Consider the following 17,126-nt stretch of genomic DNA (forward strand, 5'->3'; position numbering starts at 1 on the left):
CGGCTCTCAGGAGGACATCGATACTCGTAAATATTTAATTCACTGCCTCCGACAATGCATGCCACTGAAATCTTTAGCAGATTGAATTTGAGATAAATGGCACGGAAATATCTGCAGAGCTGATACACACTTTTTTTTTTGGGAGCTGTTGTCATGTCGGAGCTGCTTCCCTGTTTTTTGTTCCATGGATCACATGATAGTCAGCACTTCTGTTTGTCCCACACACAGTGTAACAGATGTTAGAGAGGTAACAGGGCTGGAAGATGATACCTGACGTATCTGAGAGTATTTAATAGAATTTACAGTATAATGAGTTTAATGTACTTTTCTTAATTCAGTATGATGAGGAATAAGTGGAGAAACCTGCACAAAACTTCGTCAATTTTTTCAAAACACATTTATATTTCTCAATCAAAGTTACAAAGGGAATACATTTTCTTTGCTTCTCTCTTTTTTCAAAAATTTTAATTCAAATGCTCTAACAATGAATAAATAAATAAATAAAAATGGAGTACTGTTCATGATAATACAGACCTGATGTTCTTAATTTTAATGTGCTGTTTTCGGCTGTCTGACCTGAAGAGCGAGAGATATCGTATTTGTTTTTCCAATATTCTGCTTTGGCATTTTATGGAGACATTTTTTGCATGAAACATTGTTATACTGAAACTGTGAATGAGGAGCTGAGTTTAAACCCAACAAGCCTTTTTTTTATCATTGCAAACTTTATTCTTTTTTTTTTTTGCATAGTTAAAGGTAGAGTTTGCAGGATTTTCCTAAAAAATGGAGAAATAGTCCTGTTCAATCATCTCCTACCAGTTTCTTTGTGTGTCAGTGCCTTTTTCTTCTTCAACCCCTTCCCCTGCCTGTATGTTGATGTTATGGTTGTATCTGGATGTTTCTGAGCAAAGAGTTGATTGGGTGGTTACATCAGCCAATAACAGCCACCCAGTGCACAAGTGACTTTACGTGTTGGTGATAGTGAGTGGAATAAGCTATTCAGAGCAGCTACAATAGTGGACGGAGCACAGAGGAAGAAAAAGGCAACCAAAGTGAAAGAAAACCTTGTGTAGAAACTCCATGCTACAGGTGGTTGCTGGGGAATTGAGTGTGTTCATGTAGTCACGATCAGAGGCAGTGGGTGTGCGCTGCCGCTGGCACTGATCCAAGTAGGAAGAGCCTGGTTTGAATGTTAGGTTTACTGACAAGTTATGAAAATTCCTGCAGATCCTACCTTTAATTGTGCAGTGTATCACAAATTCAATTGGAGAAAACCAAAAAGAAAACTCTTTTTCTGAGTTTTTTCCCCTGTAACTGGTGTTCAAGTGTTTCTGGAAAAAGGTTTGTAAAATTACTCAGGTTGAGCATGAGCAGATCTGTTCTTTAAACAATGAGTATTAAATGAGTCTGATCAGTGCAAGGTTTAAGTGCATGACACCATGTCACAACTTAAGTACCTTAGAAGTGTGAAATTCATCTCTTTGTCCATTGGAAACACTTTTGTTTGACATCACTGGTCTGTTTCTGAAGCAGAGAACTGAAGGCTATAATCGCTGACGGCCATATTGGAAATGCAGAATTCAAGCTTCAGTTGATCTAGCACTATGGTGGAGTTGAGGCAGGCCTCAAGTGTCTCACTACCAGATACAGCATACCAACCTGTCAGTTCAGTCAGCCACGTCCTTAAATTTGTAAAACTCATACTCTAAATATCTTTAAAAAATGGGGAGTTATAGAATAATATAATAATAATAATAATAATAATCAGCTGCTGTACAGTGTGTGCTGATGGAGTGCTAAGCTATTCAGACAAAAACTTTTTTTAACCATGCTGTAAACATGTTTGACTCTGCTGTAAAGTTCAGCTCTTTTAAATGACTGTGTATGTGGTCTCTGGTGGTTCTGTGCCCTGCCTCAAGTGGACAATTGAGGAACTGCAGTTTTTTACACTTTAAATTTGGCTTCATGTGTTGAGAGTTGCAGAGGTTGCTGCTTCATTCAACATAAAAACAGGACAAACTCAACCTGTAAACAACAAACCATAAAGAAAGTTTGATTTTAAACTTTTATTCACTTAAATTCTCCAGTGTTAAAGCAAGAACAAAACATGTATAATGTCCTTTGGTGGGATTTTATTACACTTTATTTATACTGTATATGTAAACTGATATTCTTTGATGCCAGCACGTTGCCAATACAAAGGAAAATCAACGGCACAACTAAAAGTAAGATCACCAAAGAAAAGAAAAAGAAAGAAGAAAATAAACCTCTGCATCTGGAAGTCTTGAGTAGATACATTAAAGGTCGCCTGTTTTCTATCACAGTTCAGATACAAAAGGACTACATGACGCTTTTTTTGTTGCTCTGTCCAGAAAAGAAGTTGCAAATACACCGATGGTTTCTACGCACTCCTCGTCTGCTCGGGTGAGAACTATCCTCGGACCATGACGGCGATGGCGTGTTAGGTCGGAGATAGAAAAAGAATCAGACGCATTTATTGGAGGAACTTTCCGGAAGAGAGGAGGGGGCTGGATGGAGGAGGGGAAAGGGGCGGGGCTTCTTACACATGTGCATCACTAACATCGGACAAAAGAATCTTTCAACCAACGAGGGTTTACAGAGTAACGTTCACAAAGCACAGGTCAGTGGCTGCATGGTGGGGAGGGAGGGGGTATGGAGAGGTGAGACAGAAGCTAAAGAGAGGGGGAGGAGAGGTCCACATGGGGGGAGGCAGGGAGGAAGGAAGGAAGGGAAGGGAAGGAGGGACTGTGTCACAAAGAGGAAGTCCGACAGATTTCCTTCAATCCACAAAGCACTGACAGCAAAGAACACGCTCTGTTTGGGCTCCACTGTTTCTGAGGGGAGGAGGGAGGGGGGCTTTCTTTGAGTCAGTTCAGCCATCTTTAAGCGTCCTGGGGGAGACTGACGGCCGCTGCCTGAGCGCTGATTGGTCGCAGCTGTTGTTGCCGTGGCAATAAGTGAGGAAGTGAGTCTGTTGTCCTCTGAGTGAAGGAGCTCAGTACCAGGTATGGCTTAAAGGGGAGGGGGGCGGAGGGGGGCTTGTTTTACTCTTTTTAAGCTCTTCTTTTTTATAATATCTCATTTTTTAAGTATATGTTTTTTCATTTGATATATTCTTTAAATTAAATAAAGTCTTTGCACTCTTTGTTCACACATTCCCATTTGGTCAGCGAGTGTCTGTAGAGTCCAGCGGGGGCAGAGAAGCTCGGTTCAGTCCAGTCCAAAGCTCATGTTCTGTTTGATGGTTTTTCGAGGGGTGGGAGCGGGTGAAGGGGTAAAGGTGGAGGCAGTGGGGGTTCATCACTCCCACCAGGGCCGGGTCTCTTCAGCAGGAGGCCGTTCTCAGCAGCATGGAGCCCAGCAGCAGCAGCAGCGGCAGCAGCCAGGCGGAGGATGGAGGCGTCAGGGAGGCTTGGCCCGAGTCCGCCCCCACACAGCCCCCCAGCTCAGACTCACAGCGAGACTTCTCACACAGCAGACCCATGTAGGCCGAGGGACAGCTGCAGCGGACGTTGTTGATGCACGTGCCACCGTTTTGGCAGCGAAGGAGCTCGTTGTCACACACCCGGGCTGCAGGGAGGGGGGGCAGAGAGGAGACAGAGGAGTGAGAAGCAGACATGAGAGAGAGGGAAAGGTGACACTGAACCTGAACTGTGATCTATGAAAAGCTAAAACTACTCATTATAAAATAAGCTTTTTTTGTGTAGTTTAACTTGCTGAGATGACTTAATCACAGTATCTTAGATTCTGACAAACCACAAACACGAACAGGATCCTTTCAGTAAAGTGTCACCACATTACATATAATTAAAACCTCTGTAGGAGCAGGTTATAGCTTTGGAAATGTGAACATTTATTTCTTACCTAAGCTTCAAACCCTTAAAGTGCCACCCTTAACTCTGTGCAGTAACTATGGAGTTAGATGCAGCAGCCTGCTAGCTTGGGTATTAGGAACAAGCCATTTACCATCCTAAATTTCTCCTCATGGGTTTCTCTAAGTTAAAAACACCTGCTGCTCTCGTCACAGTGACTGCACAGACTTTAGAGGTGGAGTTCAGACTCTCAAAGAAAATTGTATAAAGACATGAGAATATTATCAAGATAGAAACAATGATGACATCCCAATCTTTTTAATCGCTCATAGTGTAGGAGTTTAAGATGCTGACAAACCTTGTTTATTTCATAACACCTTTTTTTTTTTTTATCAGAATGCTTGTTTGCGTGTGTGTGTGTGTGTGTGTGTGTGTGTGTGTGTGTGTGTGTGTGTGTGTGTGTGTGTGTGTGTGTGTGTGTGTGTGTGTGTGTGTGTGTGCAGATTTTCCCTTATTTAGTAAAAAGAAGTGGACTTATACACATATTTTCATGATAAAACATTGATTCATCTCTTTTCCATCTTGGATGTTTTTCTGTTCAATGAGCAGATGCGGGTGACACTGATCATTAAAATCTTTTCCTCTACTCCTGTTTGGCTGTCATCTTGCTTATAGCTTTCTTTACATTTTGATGTCATATGTCTTCTGTTAGTACTTTAATGTAGGGATCCATGACGTGGATGTACTCTGGTATGGTAACTCTTTGATCTGCCATAACATGAGAGATATAGCAGTGCAGCAACAAGAAGCTAACAGAGGGTAAAATGTTTTCACTGGTGTGGATGTTTTTCACCATTTCAGAAGAAAAGAACTTGAATGTAATTCACAATGTGTGCTGCAACTATTCAGAGAAGTAGAACAGTCAATGAGTTTCAACCCAATGTGAAATGTGATTAGTGCAATGATGTTATGTAGAGCAAATATGAAGCAGCTGCAGCCACCATTACCACCAAAGTCCTGATTTGACTTTATCAGAGAAAACCCAAAGCTTAAGCCAAGAATGATAAAATCAGTGAGTGTCCATAACTTGATGAGCCACTTTTTTCCAGGTAGCAGACCGAGCATGTCAGCAGCTAATCTCAGGTTTACAACAGTATCCCTAACTGGTGTTTAGAAACTGCATTATCTAAATACAAACATTTGTAAAATTATGTCAGTATTGAATTCCAAAAGTAGAGTCTGCAGGACTTTCCTAAAAAAAAAAAAGTCAACTTTTACAGGAGATTTCCTGCTCATTCGTCACTTCTGGGCCTCGTGTCAATGTCAGTGTCTACCTCGACCCCCTCCTCTGCCTGTATGTTGAGGTTTTGGTTGTGTAGGGACGTTTCCTGGCAGGGAGCAGGCGTGGTCACATCAGCCAATTACAGCGTACCCAAATGACTTTGTGTGTTGACAATAGCGAGCAAAGACACTATCTCGAGCAGCTATGGTGGACGTAGCGTGGAGGAAGAAAACAACCAAAGTAAAACGAAACGCCAAACAGAAAAAGCTTTTTCCTCAATTTGGGTGAAGCTTGGCTTAACTTTCACTCCCTTATGGGCACTTAGAGAGCAGTTCAGGACAAAGAGCAATGAGATGGCTTTCTCCTGAGCAGGTATGTGTCAAATACCTGTGATTAGCTTGTGCTAACATGCCAAGTCAGGTGCACGGCTCTTGAACCTCTCCTGCTTGGAAACGTGATGCTAAGTGGTTGCTAGGCTAGTGAGTGTGTTCACGTAGTCACGGTCGGAGGCACTGGGCGTGCTCTGCCACTGGCACTGGGCGTGCTCTGCCACTGGCACTGGGCCAATGAGGAGGAGCCCAGTTTGAATTTTGTGTTTACTAACAAGTAACGGAAATTCCTGCAGACCCTACCTTTACATATATGTTGGTTATTTGACAGTTGAGGAATTAAAAGAAAAAAAAAAAATGTTGACATGGTCAGTGTCCCCAGTCGGCCGACACAGTCAACAAAAAACAGTCTGTTCACACCTCCAATTAGGAGAACAAAAACTCTTTTCTGAAAGTCAACTCATCAGCTCATCTGTGTGTGTAGAGATAACATTTCTGTCAGTAATGTGAGGAAACTTCACATTTCTTAGATTTTCGGCTTAAAGGACACCATGTTCAATCAACTCTGTGACGGCTAAGCTCCCTGAAATCCTGACGGCGTCCCCCTCAAACATCTCTGACTCTGGACAAACTGAACGTCAGGTGAAAATTGGAGTATATTTGTAGCTGGGACAGCGAGGCCGCTCAATTCCCAATGGAGCCAAGCTGTCAAGCAAGCTGGAGGCAAACAAAGCAGCGCGGCTCAACTAATAAACCAACAGAGAGGAATAAACAGTGATAAACACGGAGGCCACTTCTGCCCCGTTCAGCCCTTTATAGGAGCTGAAACAACGTGGTGAGCAATCTATGGAGGCTATGGGACATAAATATCACAATAACACACATCAGGCTCTCTCCTAATACCATGGACTGGATGCATGCCGTCTCAGAGGAATAGCAAATAGAGCTTTGATGGAGACTAGTTCAGAAACATCGACTCGGCGGATCTTATTTGTGCCTGCTCCCTTTTTGTTGCAGAGCGGCTGTTTGGCTCTTTAAGTTCTGCTCCAGGCCACAACTCACCAATTACCATTCACCACCAGCCCCAAATAAGACATATGAACTCTGTCTCTGGCTCTTTTCCTCTAACTGACGTATCAATTTCACCACCAATCCAAGCACTCAGCACAAAGTAAAGTAATGAGTCGATAAATAAAGCTGGAGGCACAGCTGGAGAGCACGCGCTGTGTGTCTGAAAGCTTTTGTTTCTGCTCATGATGACACTGATAAATATGAACGTCTGCTTCAGATGATGCAGGAATCAGGTGTATTAATTAAAGATTGTGTTTATCCAAGAGAAGCTTTGATATAATTTGAATGCAGAGAGACTCCTTTCATTAGACGGTGACCTTTCATCCTGTCACTCTCATCCTGCTGCCTTTAATGATAAAACAACTCCGCTTCTTCACAGGTTATTCAAAGTTATTTCATTACTTCTGTGCTTATAATGCATCATGTGAGCTCGTCTTTTGAGCCAGATGAAAATGTGTGACACAGGCTGGCGTTTTTTAAAATAAGTGTTTTCTGCATTGAAGTAATGCACATTTACTAAAAACTTTACTAAAAAAGTTGCAGAAACAGCCCAGTAAATCAAATGTGGTACATAAAAACATCACAAACAAAATGATACAGCAGTAATTTTGTAGGTTTTGTCAAAGGTTTTATAAACATCTCATGTTAAAATATAAGGATTTTTTTTGGCTGTTTTGTTGATGGTTCTGGTTTTACATAGTTAAAGTTACATAAAGTTTGGGTATATTGTTAATTGTTTAGAATGATTAAGGACTTCAAATTGCATCATTAGCACCACTGATGTTTCCTATTAAGTTAATTTCACAAACATGATGTCTTTGTTTTGATCTTCTCAACTTGATCCCAAAGAAATTGCTTAAAATAACATAAAATACAGCTGTATTCACACATGCACACAAAATTTTAGGAAATCTTTAGGCTGAGCTTGGGGAGTGACCACAAACTGACAATTTTTTCATCACAAATTGCAGCAGTTTGAAGAAGCTTTGTGGTGCTAAACAATTAATCCAACTGAAACTGACATCGCAATATGATGTAATGCAATTTTCAAATTGCAAAGTCTGCAATTAAATAAAAGAGTTTCATATACACAGACCTGTAGGAAATACAGTAACTTGTACAGTGATCTGCAATAGAATGACTGTGGCTGGCAGAGCCATACCCTACAGAGGAAGATAAGGGCCACTAAAAAAAAAAGAAAAAAAAAAAGACGTTCAGTTTTTTGTTTCTTACTAATTTTTAATTCTGTAGAAGAGGATTAGGGCCACTGACAAAAAAAGTCAATTTTTTATTATTATTTTTTTATATAAAAAAAAAAGGAAAAAAAGAAAAAAGAAAGAAAGAATTCTAAGATTTAAGTCAGAACTCTGAATTCTCTTAAAATACTTTTATTTATTTATCTATTTTCCCAGTGGCCCTAATCTTCTTCCTTAATACCCTTTGTTCACTTTGTTCTATATAGTTTGTTTCTCTTACTGACAACTGGTGGTCAGCCAAATTTCACAGTGTTCCTTTTTCTTTTTCAATCAAAAATTGCAGAACAGAAATGTTTCTATGTTGACAGTATCTTTTGTCATGTTGGTCGAGCTATGGACCGACTTAGTGCTTCTGTACAGTGAATAATGCGGAAGATAAATATTCCTCTCCCCCAAAAAATTGCATGCCAAATTGAAATCACAAAATTGCAATTGCAAAATTATTCCAAAAAATCGCAATTAGATTATTTTCCAAAATTGTTCAGCAGTAGTGCTAATGTTAGCTGGGGCTCCTGCTGCTTCATTGCTCTAAGCTATATTAATGGTGACTGATTTTCAGCTGACCTCAATGATATGTTTTGTTAAAACTTGAGTTTTTTTATTCCTCTCTAAACACTTAAAACATGTTTTGTAAGTTGTAGTCAAAGTGAAAAAAAAACAACACCCACACCAGTGATGCCATTGTCAAACTCCTGTTAGCTTGTTGCAGCTGCACTTCTTCCTCTCTTAATGAAATAACTGATCTCAAATCACCACCTCCTGTGTCAGAATGTGTAGGTTTGCTGGGAAAAGCAACTTTTATGGGTTATTTAATGCACATACCAGATGTTAACTTACAATTCTTGGGAGAAAATACTGTCAGGTATCAACCTGTTTCTCTTGACTTTTTCCAGAAAAGGACAACCTGCTTCATTTCTTATGGGAAGCTCTCTTCTGTTGTAAATATCTGCATCAATAGTCCTCATCAAAACATTGCTGTGTCAGTGAATAAAGGACCCTTTAAACATGGGCTGACGCCTCAGACAGGCTCTGATGTCATACAGGTGTTTAATACAAGTGAAGATGTATTAATCGGATTTGTTTTAGAGATGAGCTTAGCTTTGCCCTGCAACAGGCAAACTGTGCTTGATTCTCATCAGACAGTGAAGAAAGAGATTTCTGATAAACATATTAATATCAAAAAAGAGAAAATTCAGCAAGCAGCGAGCCATTATGAAGTCAAACAGTCTAATTTTCCTTTAAAGTGCAGCTCTGCTCTAGAGATGAATTCTGCATGATGCTCCACAGTGCTTAACAAGTTCAGTGGACTTCAAAGGAGAGTTCAGGTGTAATGGCCGACCCCTGCAGGCTGAGCGCCTCATTGGCTGCCAATTAAAGTGATGCTAATGTCCAAAATGAAACACAGGTATTGATTTTTAAAAAAGACATCAATAACAGGTTGTTAAATATACATAGTCTGGTCAGCGAGATTAAAGGTGCTGTGAGGAGAGGAGAAAAACCTGAGGGCACGAAAAAGGAACAGCAGGGTATTATCGGTAATGAGCTGATCATTGTTTGGTCCATGTTCAAGTGGAGAGTTGGCTCAAAACAAATGTCTCGTTGCTGCTTTTTCCTATCACATGAAGCAGAAGTGCAGCTTTGTCTTTCAGCCTGAAAGCATAAATTATTCTCTGCACCTTCGTCTCCTCTCTCAGCGTCTCTCTGCAGGTAAACACAGCCGCCTTAGCCACTGAATGACAAGATTTGTAGCGTTTGCTTTTGATATGAGTGATAATATTTAGAGAGGGGAGCGATGAACTAGGTGTGCCTGTCTGGGACTGCGATGTGTTTGACGAGAGATTTCAGCTTTAATTGCATTCTTCCGTCTGAATGCAGATGGAGTCTGGTCCACACTCAGGAGTCCTGATGCAGGGGGGGAGGTCAGCTGAAGTTTGAAAAGTGCTCCAGCTCAGGAATAACTCAAAGTTAGGAGCTCCTCTGGCTGACTTATTTCAGGTGTTTCCCGTTTTAATCTCTCTGTGGAGAACATTTAGAGCAGCCGGTGTGAGGACAAACTCAGCTCAGAACACGTTTCCTCTGCAGACCCATTTGTTGTTGAAACTGTTTCTGTAAAACTGACTTCTCTAGTTAATACCAGAGCTGGCAAGATGTCCCACTGTTACAAAAACAACACATGGAGAAGTCTAGAGAGTAAAAACCTGGTGCACCCTTCGCCAGGACCAATTATAACAGCTAGAACTGTTCTTCTTTCTCTCTGTCTGACATTGGCTTTAACTTCACCTCTTTCTAAGAACAAAAAACTCAGAAGCTAAAACCTGAACAAGTCATCTCGTATTTTATCAGTTTCTGTTCACTTGTGGTTCTGTTTCACAGAGGGATGTAAACTTGAACTTTTAAACTTCACTACAAAAAGCATCTCAAACACTCATCAGTTATTTTTTGATTCATTCATTTTTAGATTTTTTCCCTCCACAAAATAACTTCATTGTTGTTTCAAAACCATTAATAGACAAAAAGAAAGAAATCTAGGTCTTTGCCTTACGTTTTGAGAAAAACAGATGATTAGATAAAAAGAAAAGGTAAATAATGCCTTGTTAGACTTTGTATGAGCCTAGCTTAAAGTTAGTTTTCCAGTGAGTTTGGCTCTTATAAAGAAAACTTCACTAAAAAAATAAGACATAAACACAAGCTTAGATTTCAATTTCCTGTGAAAGCTTGTAAGTTTGGTGACCTGTTTGCTGGGATCAGCACCAGGATTTCTCTGAGGGACACCACACACCAGAGGTGCACCTGTCCATCTGTCTTGACTGAGTCTCAGTTTGACTATCAGCCAGTTGAGATCCGTCTGACTTAAGTCCACAGTGCTATGAAGCACAAATGAACAGATGTAAGGATAATTTCATGATGATTGGCTAAAATAAGATGCTGAAACAACTAAATGATGCAGGTTTCAAGACTTAATTCAGACTGATACATCAAGTTCTTCTGTGAGACGAGAAGAAAACGACTTTCATAGTTCAATGGGTGAAGTTTGTTTTGACCAAATCTTTTGCAAACACTGCTGTTGATGAGCTGTGGTTGACTTGTATGTAATCTGCTTGACCCTGGTTATGGGAAGAGTCTGTTGAAGGCTGCTGTGTATTGATGTGCTCTATGTCCTGTACTGACTTTTATTTTGTTTATATTCTGTTCATTGTTGTCTCTTTTTGCTGTTTGTTGATATATGTGTAGCCTAGGTGGACTGCAAAATCAGAATCGCCCATTTGGATTAATAAAGTTGTCTAAACTAAACTAAACTAAACTAAACCACACTTAACTAAACTACACTAAACTAAACTAAACTAAACTAAACTAAACTAAACTAAACTAAACTAAACTAAACTAAACTACACTACACTACACTACACTACACTACACTACACTACACTACACTACACTAAACTAAACTAAACTAAACTAAACTAAACTAAACTAAACTAAACTAAACTAAACTAAACCCTCATTTTCTTTTAAATTCAAATAAAAATCACCTGCATGGCTGTCAAGTCATTTGAACCTGTATTTTTCAGGTTGAATCTCTGCATTGACCTTATATCCTGACATGGGAACACATCTAAATAAGTTGTTTGCTTTAAAGGCCGTGTAAAGCAAAATCAGACATTTTCTTCTAAATACCTTTAATAGGTCCGAAATGAAGTTGTTTTCATATTCCACAAGTTGTAAAAGCATGAGCAGAGAGAGTGTTTGTGCTTTAACTGAATAGTTTAAAGTCAAATATTGTGATATAATAAATATAGTGAAGGTTTGTTTCAGCAGCCAGGAAGGAAAGTTTTGAGAACACAAATATTTGTTTGTTCTTCTGATCACAGCCTCATATTTGATCTGACAAAATAAAACCATCATCCACCTGTGATCCATCTCTGTTTGAGTCTTCCATCTGTTTGACTTGATTTTCACTTTAATGAACATTCAGAGTGTGTAAATGCTTCATTGCTGCTGTTTTTCAGCTCAGTGTTCTCTCACAGAGAGCTCCGCAGTTCATCGCAGTCTGACTTACAGAGCCCACCTTCAGCCCTTTGTGCAGACACAGGTGATGATTCTTTTTTTTTCACAGGATACACACTGAATATTTTAGTCTAAACAGTGCATTTTAATTAGCATCCATCTGTGTCAAGAACTCAGAAATAAACTGATTATTAATCACACTGTCATTCAAAACACCTAAATCCCTGTCGGTAGCTTGGTTTAATTTTGGAGTGACATTTTTACATCAGATCTGTGCAGACATTTTACTGAATCAAAAACCCCTCTAAGGGCTGTTTTAACAGGGGGAGTTGGCATATATTAACTTTTTTGTAATACTAACTATCATCAGGCTGTATCATAAAGGAGGATTAATAAAATGTTGACTCTTTGGTAAAGACCTTTCTCCCTAGATGTCGATGACCTCTTTTTCAGAGATTGAAGGTAATAGATGAAGCTTTTATTGCCAGGCTGTGAAGATGTTGATATCTGTTGTAGAAATCAATTATTTTAGGGTTCTTCATTGGTTTTGGCTTTTGGAGACAATCCCATGTGGACACTAGAGGAACTTCAGCTGTTATACTCTTCACTTTGGTTTCCTTTAGCTTGAGCTACAAAACAACGTCGCCAAGTGAAAGTCTACCAGGAAAGTGCTTGAAACTGCTTAGCTTTCCATTGATCTCTACATGTATTTAACTAACAATAAAGAGTAACTAAGCCCTGTTTTTATGTATGGAGTTATTGAACAAGCAGATGTATTCTGCGAGCTGGAGTTGAGAATTTGTTGCACACTTCCAAACAGGAGATGAGTGACAGTCTGTTAGTGGCTGCTTTAACGTCAATCCTGCGATATGCTGAAAAACAATCTGAGCTCCAACATTCCCATGAATAAGAATAAACAGTGTTTGGTGTTTTGTTCTTCTTGAACTGTCAAAGAGTCAAAATTCTTCATCTGGAGGTGTGCACTTTATCACAGCGGCCTCCTGCAGGTCTGTTACTGAAGTCTGACAGAAAAAAAACATGAAAAATTGGTGACATTTGAAACAAAATGACTACACAGGGCATGCTTTGTTAAATGAGCAGGGGAAATATAAACAGTGGGCGGTAATAAATGATCTGGAACTGAAGCGGACCTGCATTCACGGTTAAAAAATGTTAGCGTTGGATGACATTGTCCCGCTGTGGACTGGCGAGGGGGTGATGGCTACTCAAACAGATCGCAGGCAGCTTGTCAAGCAGTCAACATTGACTCAGCTGTGGATTTGTTGGTGTGCGACATGGCTGGGTAACTGAGTTAGGGTGCAGCATGCATCCTGCCATGCCTCTGATTCCTCGCTATTTGAGCTGTAGGGCACCTGCTGATGTGACATTGTTCACGCAGCCGCAGCGAGTGGAAAATGCAGGTTTGGTTAGTATTCCGGGTTAGGTCTTGTTATGCGTTTGTAGAGGCAGCTGGGCACATTTGCAGCACATTCTTCCAGCCAAAGCTCAGGAATCACAGAGAGAAGAGACATCATTGAGAGATAGAGAGAGTAAGGGGGAGGAGAGAAAGGAGAGAAAGGAGAGAAAGGAGAGTCGGGAGCTTCGTAGGGAGGGTTGTGGTTCTACTTACATTTGCAGCCATCGTCCCACAAATATCCGGGCAGACACTCCTGACACTTGGGCCCTGTAGTGCCCTCCTTACATATACAAAATCCTGTGCCATTACAGCGATCACTGACTGAGCCAAAGGGATTACAATTACACTCTGGAAAAACAAGACACACATACACACACAGGCTGGAAACAGGGCGGTTCTTTGACTTCCTATGAGGACCACATTCCTCAAGCTAATTATCATCTCAACCATCACAACAAGGTGCTTCATTATTAAAACAATGTGGCTATACTTCAGGAAAAAATGCTACCATTTCAACTGTAATGGAGACAGAATGAGAAAAGAATGAGGCTGGTTATAGATGCATGTCATCATTACAGCATATTTGTTACCGTTATAACATTTAGCTGACTGTTTCACAAAGTGCAATGAGCAAATATGCAAAGCATTATCAGTAGCTCTGATTTAAGATGAACAAATCTGCACATGCTTTACTAATTAATATCTGATTCATTCATACAGAGAGCGCGAGAGTGACAGAGAGAAAAAGAGAGAAGAGGAGGCAGGAGATGTGATGAGCAGGTTTCAGACGGATGACGAAAACAGAGGCAGGGTGAATGTGCAGGTTTCAGAGGAATGACCAGACAGTACATTGAAATGGGCATTGTAGTAATATGTTCCCTAACACTCTGATTCTTAAATTTTGTTCCAGTTTGCATACATGTGTCTCTCACACAATGAAACTGTCCACACTAAGCCTGAAGTACACGCAATGAAAAACTTGTCTTCAAAGAAAATAACCTGTCGAATAACGAGTCTCTGGTGTCCTACGCTCAACTGACCTTCCAGCTTTCCACAGTGTCTCAGGCACTCTGCAGTCACACTGACTCCTATTTTGACAGCCCCTGACCATCACAATGCACCGCTTGCTGCCGTGCCGGCTGCACGTGGCTGCACTCGAGTGACATCCGGGGGTCAGGCGGGAGGACGGGGGTGATGGTTAGTGACAAACGGGGGCGTCACTCACTGAGAGGTGGGCGACAGCGAGTGGGCGGGGTATAACGCCTCTGTGACGCCTTTCAGCTGCTGCTCCCGAGGCCACTTCATGTATACGACATGTGCACTGGTGTGGCACCTCTGACTGGCGGTGTGACTTCACTGTGACATTTCTCTCAGAGCTCTTGTTGCCTGTCAGACGGCCCCCTCAGGACTCACAAATGCACCTGCCACTGAGTGCTGTGAACACACACTCCACATGCTAGCTCGAGAATACAACAGGGAAGCAAACTACTGCCTGAGGAGCCTAAAAGAAAGGCAGTCTTCACACACTTTCACCCACATGAAACACATGATGCTGTGAATGAATGCCTGTAAAAAGGTCACACTTAGCAATCATAAGATTCATCGCTAACTCTCGACTTCAGTTTCCATTCTGTTGGGTAACTAAAAAGAAAGCTGGAACCAGGAGACTGTGAGCTATGACTTCAAAACTACCACAAGTTCACTTTAGAAAATGGAATTTAACTGTAAAATACTACATAAAAACAGAGAGTATTTAAACCATAAATACTGTAATGGAAGCATCTACTGCAGGAGGTCTGTATGTGAGGCAGGCTTGTATTAGAGACAGGCCTTTAGATTAAACCCCCTCTGTCTGAGAGGTGTAGATACTTTCATATTTAGGTACAAAGTGAGAGTCTGCATCGCTTATAGATAGCTACATTAACACATGTCAGCAGTCTGAAAAAAACAGCCAAAAAGTCACTGTAAAATTTTGAGTTGATCAAGCTTGCGGCTTAACAACCTGCTTGAACTGTTTATGTTAGCTAGCAGATAAATGACAACATACTTCCTTCAAAGATTCAAGTCAGCGGACATAAAATGCTAATTTTAATAAAAATGCTATTAAAAATGCTACATGAACAGGCTAATGGCTAGTAAAATTTCTATTACAGCTAATGGCTCTTAGCTAGCAGCTTACAAACACAAACGGGAGGTAGTAGCCATTAGATAGCATAAAAATAAACATGCTACAACCAACTAAACCAACAAGTTTAAGTTAGCAACTAGGAGTTTAACGTAAATCGTAGTTAAATGAGTAGGTTAGCAGATAGAACCAACCACAAAATGAGCTATCAGATAAGGGGAGAGAAAACAAGCTAGCACCACCAGCAAAAACAAGGCAAGTTTAGCCTGGACAATCATCCAGATGAATTAAACTTCATACAAAAATATATAAAGTAGCTAGAAGTTCAAGCTAACACTAAAACAGGTAGTTAATACAAACCTAATGTAAAAACCATGTCAATAAATACAGACTATGATCACACACTTCCAACAAGCTAGCAATTTGAGCAGCTTAAAGCTGTGTCCTTATTGGTAACTATTGCAAAGTGACTGTATGTCTTGGCATGACTGAGACCATCCTGTTTTCAAGCTCTGTTCTGAGTCCAAAAGTATCTATGAAGTTCTATCAAACACCAGCATGTTGTGGTGGAAAAAACAAAACAGTACACCAAGTATGCAACACTGAGAGTCACTCTTATTGCCAACGATGTTCCTGTTAAAATAATAAGCAAACATCCTCGATGCACCTTGATTTAAAGGTCAACAATGATTCATCAGCTCGTTTGTCGATCAATCTCAATGTGCTGTTCTTTATCTAGCCCAGATTATCACACTAACAGGACCTGTTAAGTAATCTAAGGATATCAGAGCTTTCCAAAGAGCACCAGGGAAGTTAAAGCTTCCCTGGAAAAATATCAGATTTAAACTTTAGTCTTTAAATTTAATCTGGATAAGGACTATGCTGCGTCTTGCACATACTGTAGGTGTCCATTCTCAGTTGCCCATGGTGGAAATGCAGACGTACACAGCTTTATTGAAACAAATGCAAACTTTTAGTACAGGCTGGGAGTTTAGCTGCACTGATGATAAATCCAACAGCATGATGAGCTCCTACATGAGGGTATGTAAGGAAATTAAGTGTCTCCTCTGGGGATAGCTAGAAAGCAACTGTATTATTCAGCAGTTAGATAATAATCACATGACTGTATGAACCCTAAACCTGTACAGCCTCTTTAACAGAGTTAATTCATCCAGTGTGTTTTGTTTGACTGACTTCTGTGGGTGACATCACTGTGCTGAAGCAGAAGAAGCAAAAGAGGAGGGGATGGAGACCACTTATAAACATGGAGGCAGGTGGGTGTGCCTTTGATGAGGTGGTGGGGGTTAAATGGTGATGCTTTCCCATGGAGACGAGTCAAAGACAGGAGGTGAGGCAAGGAAAGTGTGTGTGAAAGCAGGGTTGCAGTGAAAGGGGCCGGTGGGGGGACTGACCTATGCAAACATTTTCATCGTCCAGTTCTGCAGAGGCATTGCGGTAGAAGCCCAGCTTGCATAGCTGGCAGTGCTGGCCCCTAGTGTTGTGCTTACAGCTCACGCAAATGACGGTGTTTAGCAGCTCAATGTAGCTGCATCGGTTGGAGTGGCCGAAGCATTCGCAGTCTTGCAAAAAGAGGGGAAGTGTTGAGGAAAGAGGGTAGGAAAAGAGAGGAAGAGAAGGGAAGGAAAGAAAGAGAGAGACGCGGTAGGGCGTGTTGAAATCGTTGCAGAATTTGCAAATGCTGCGACGGAGATGTTAGCAAGGATTGTAGCGAGGCACCATGGCATGCAAGGTTAAAAATGAAGGCTGCGTTATGAGGAAGGGGAAGGACGATGAGGGGGGGAGTCACT

General features: G+C 40.8%; 1 protein-coding gene across 7 annotated transcripts in view; it reads right to left on the reverse strand.

Annotated features, from left to right (window-relative positions):
* Window positions 1–3,039: 3,039 nt before the first annotated feature.
* The window catches only part of ntng1a (netrin g1a), a 140,666-nt gene continuing 126,579 nt past the window's right edge, over window positions 3,040–17,126 (reverse strand). For 4 of the 7 annotated variants that reach the window (XM_074693076.1, XM_074693075.1, XM_074693078.1 and 1 more), the window contains 3 exons: window positions 16,731–16,898; window positions 13,407–13,541; window positions 3,040–3,591 (listed from right to left, as the gene is read on the reverse strand). In XM_074693076.1, the coding sequence (XP_074549177.1) occupies window positions 3,347–3,591; window positions 13,407–13,541; window positions 16,731–16,898 (548 nt within the window). In that variant the 3' untranslated portion in view covers window positions 3,040–3,346. The remainder of the gene's footprint in view (window positions 3,592–13,406; window positions 13,542–16,730; window positions 16,899–17,126) is intronic. The other 3 variants (XM_074693081.1, XM_074693082.1, XM_074693079.1) reach the window with 2 other exon arrangements.

The sequence above is a fragment of the Halichoeres trimaculatus genome, unplaced genomic scaffold, assembly GCF_033239565.1.
Source record: "Halichoeres trimaculatus isolate MK-OKI-2021-1 unplaced genomic scaffold, fHalTri1.1 fHalTri1_scaffold_18, whole genome shotgun sequence".
In the NCBI taxonomy this organism is placed as follows: Eukaryota; Metazoa; Chordata; class Actinopteri; order Labriformes; family Labridae; genus Halichoeres; species Halichoeres trimaculatus.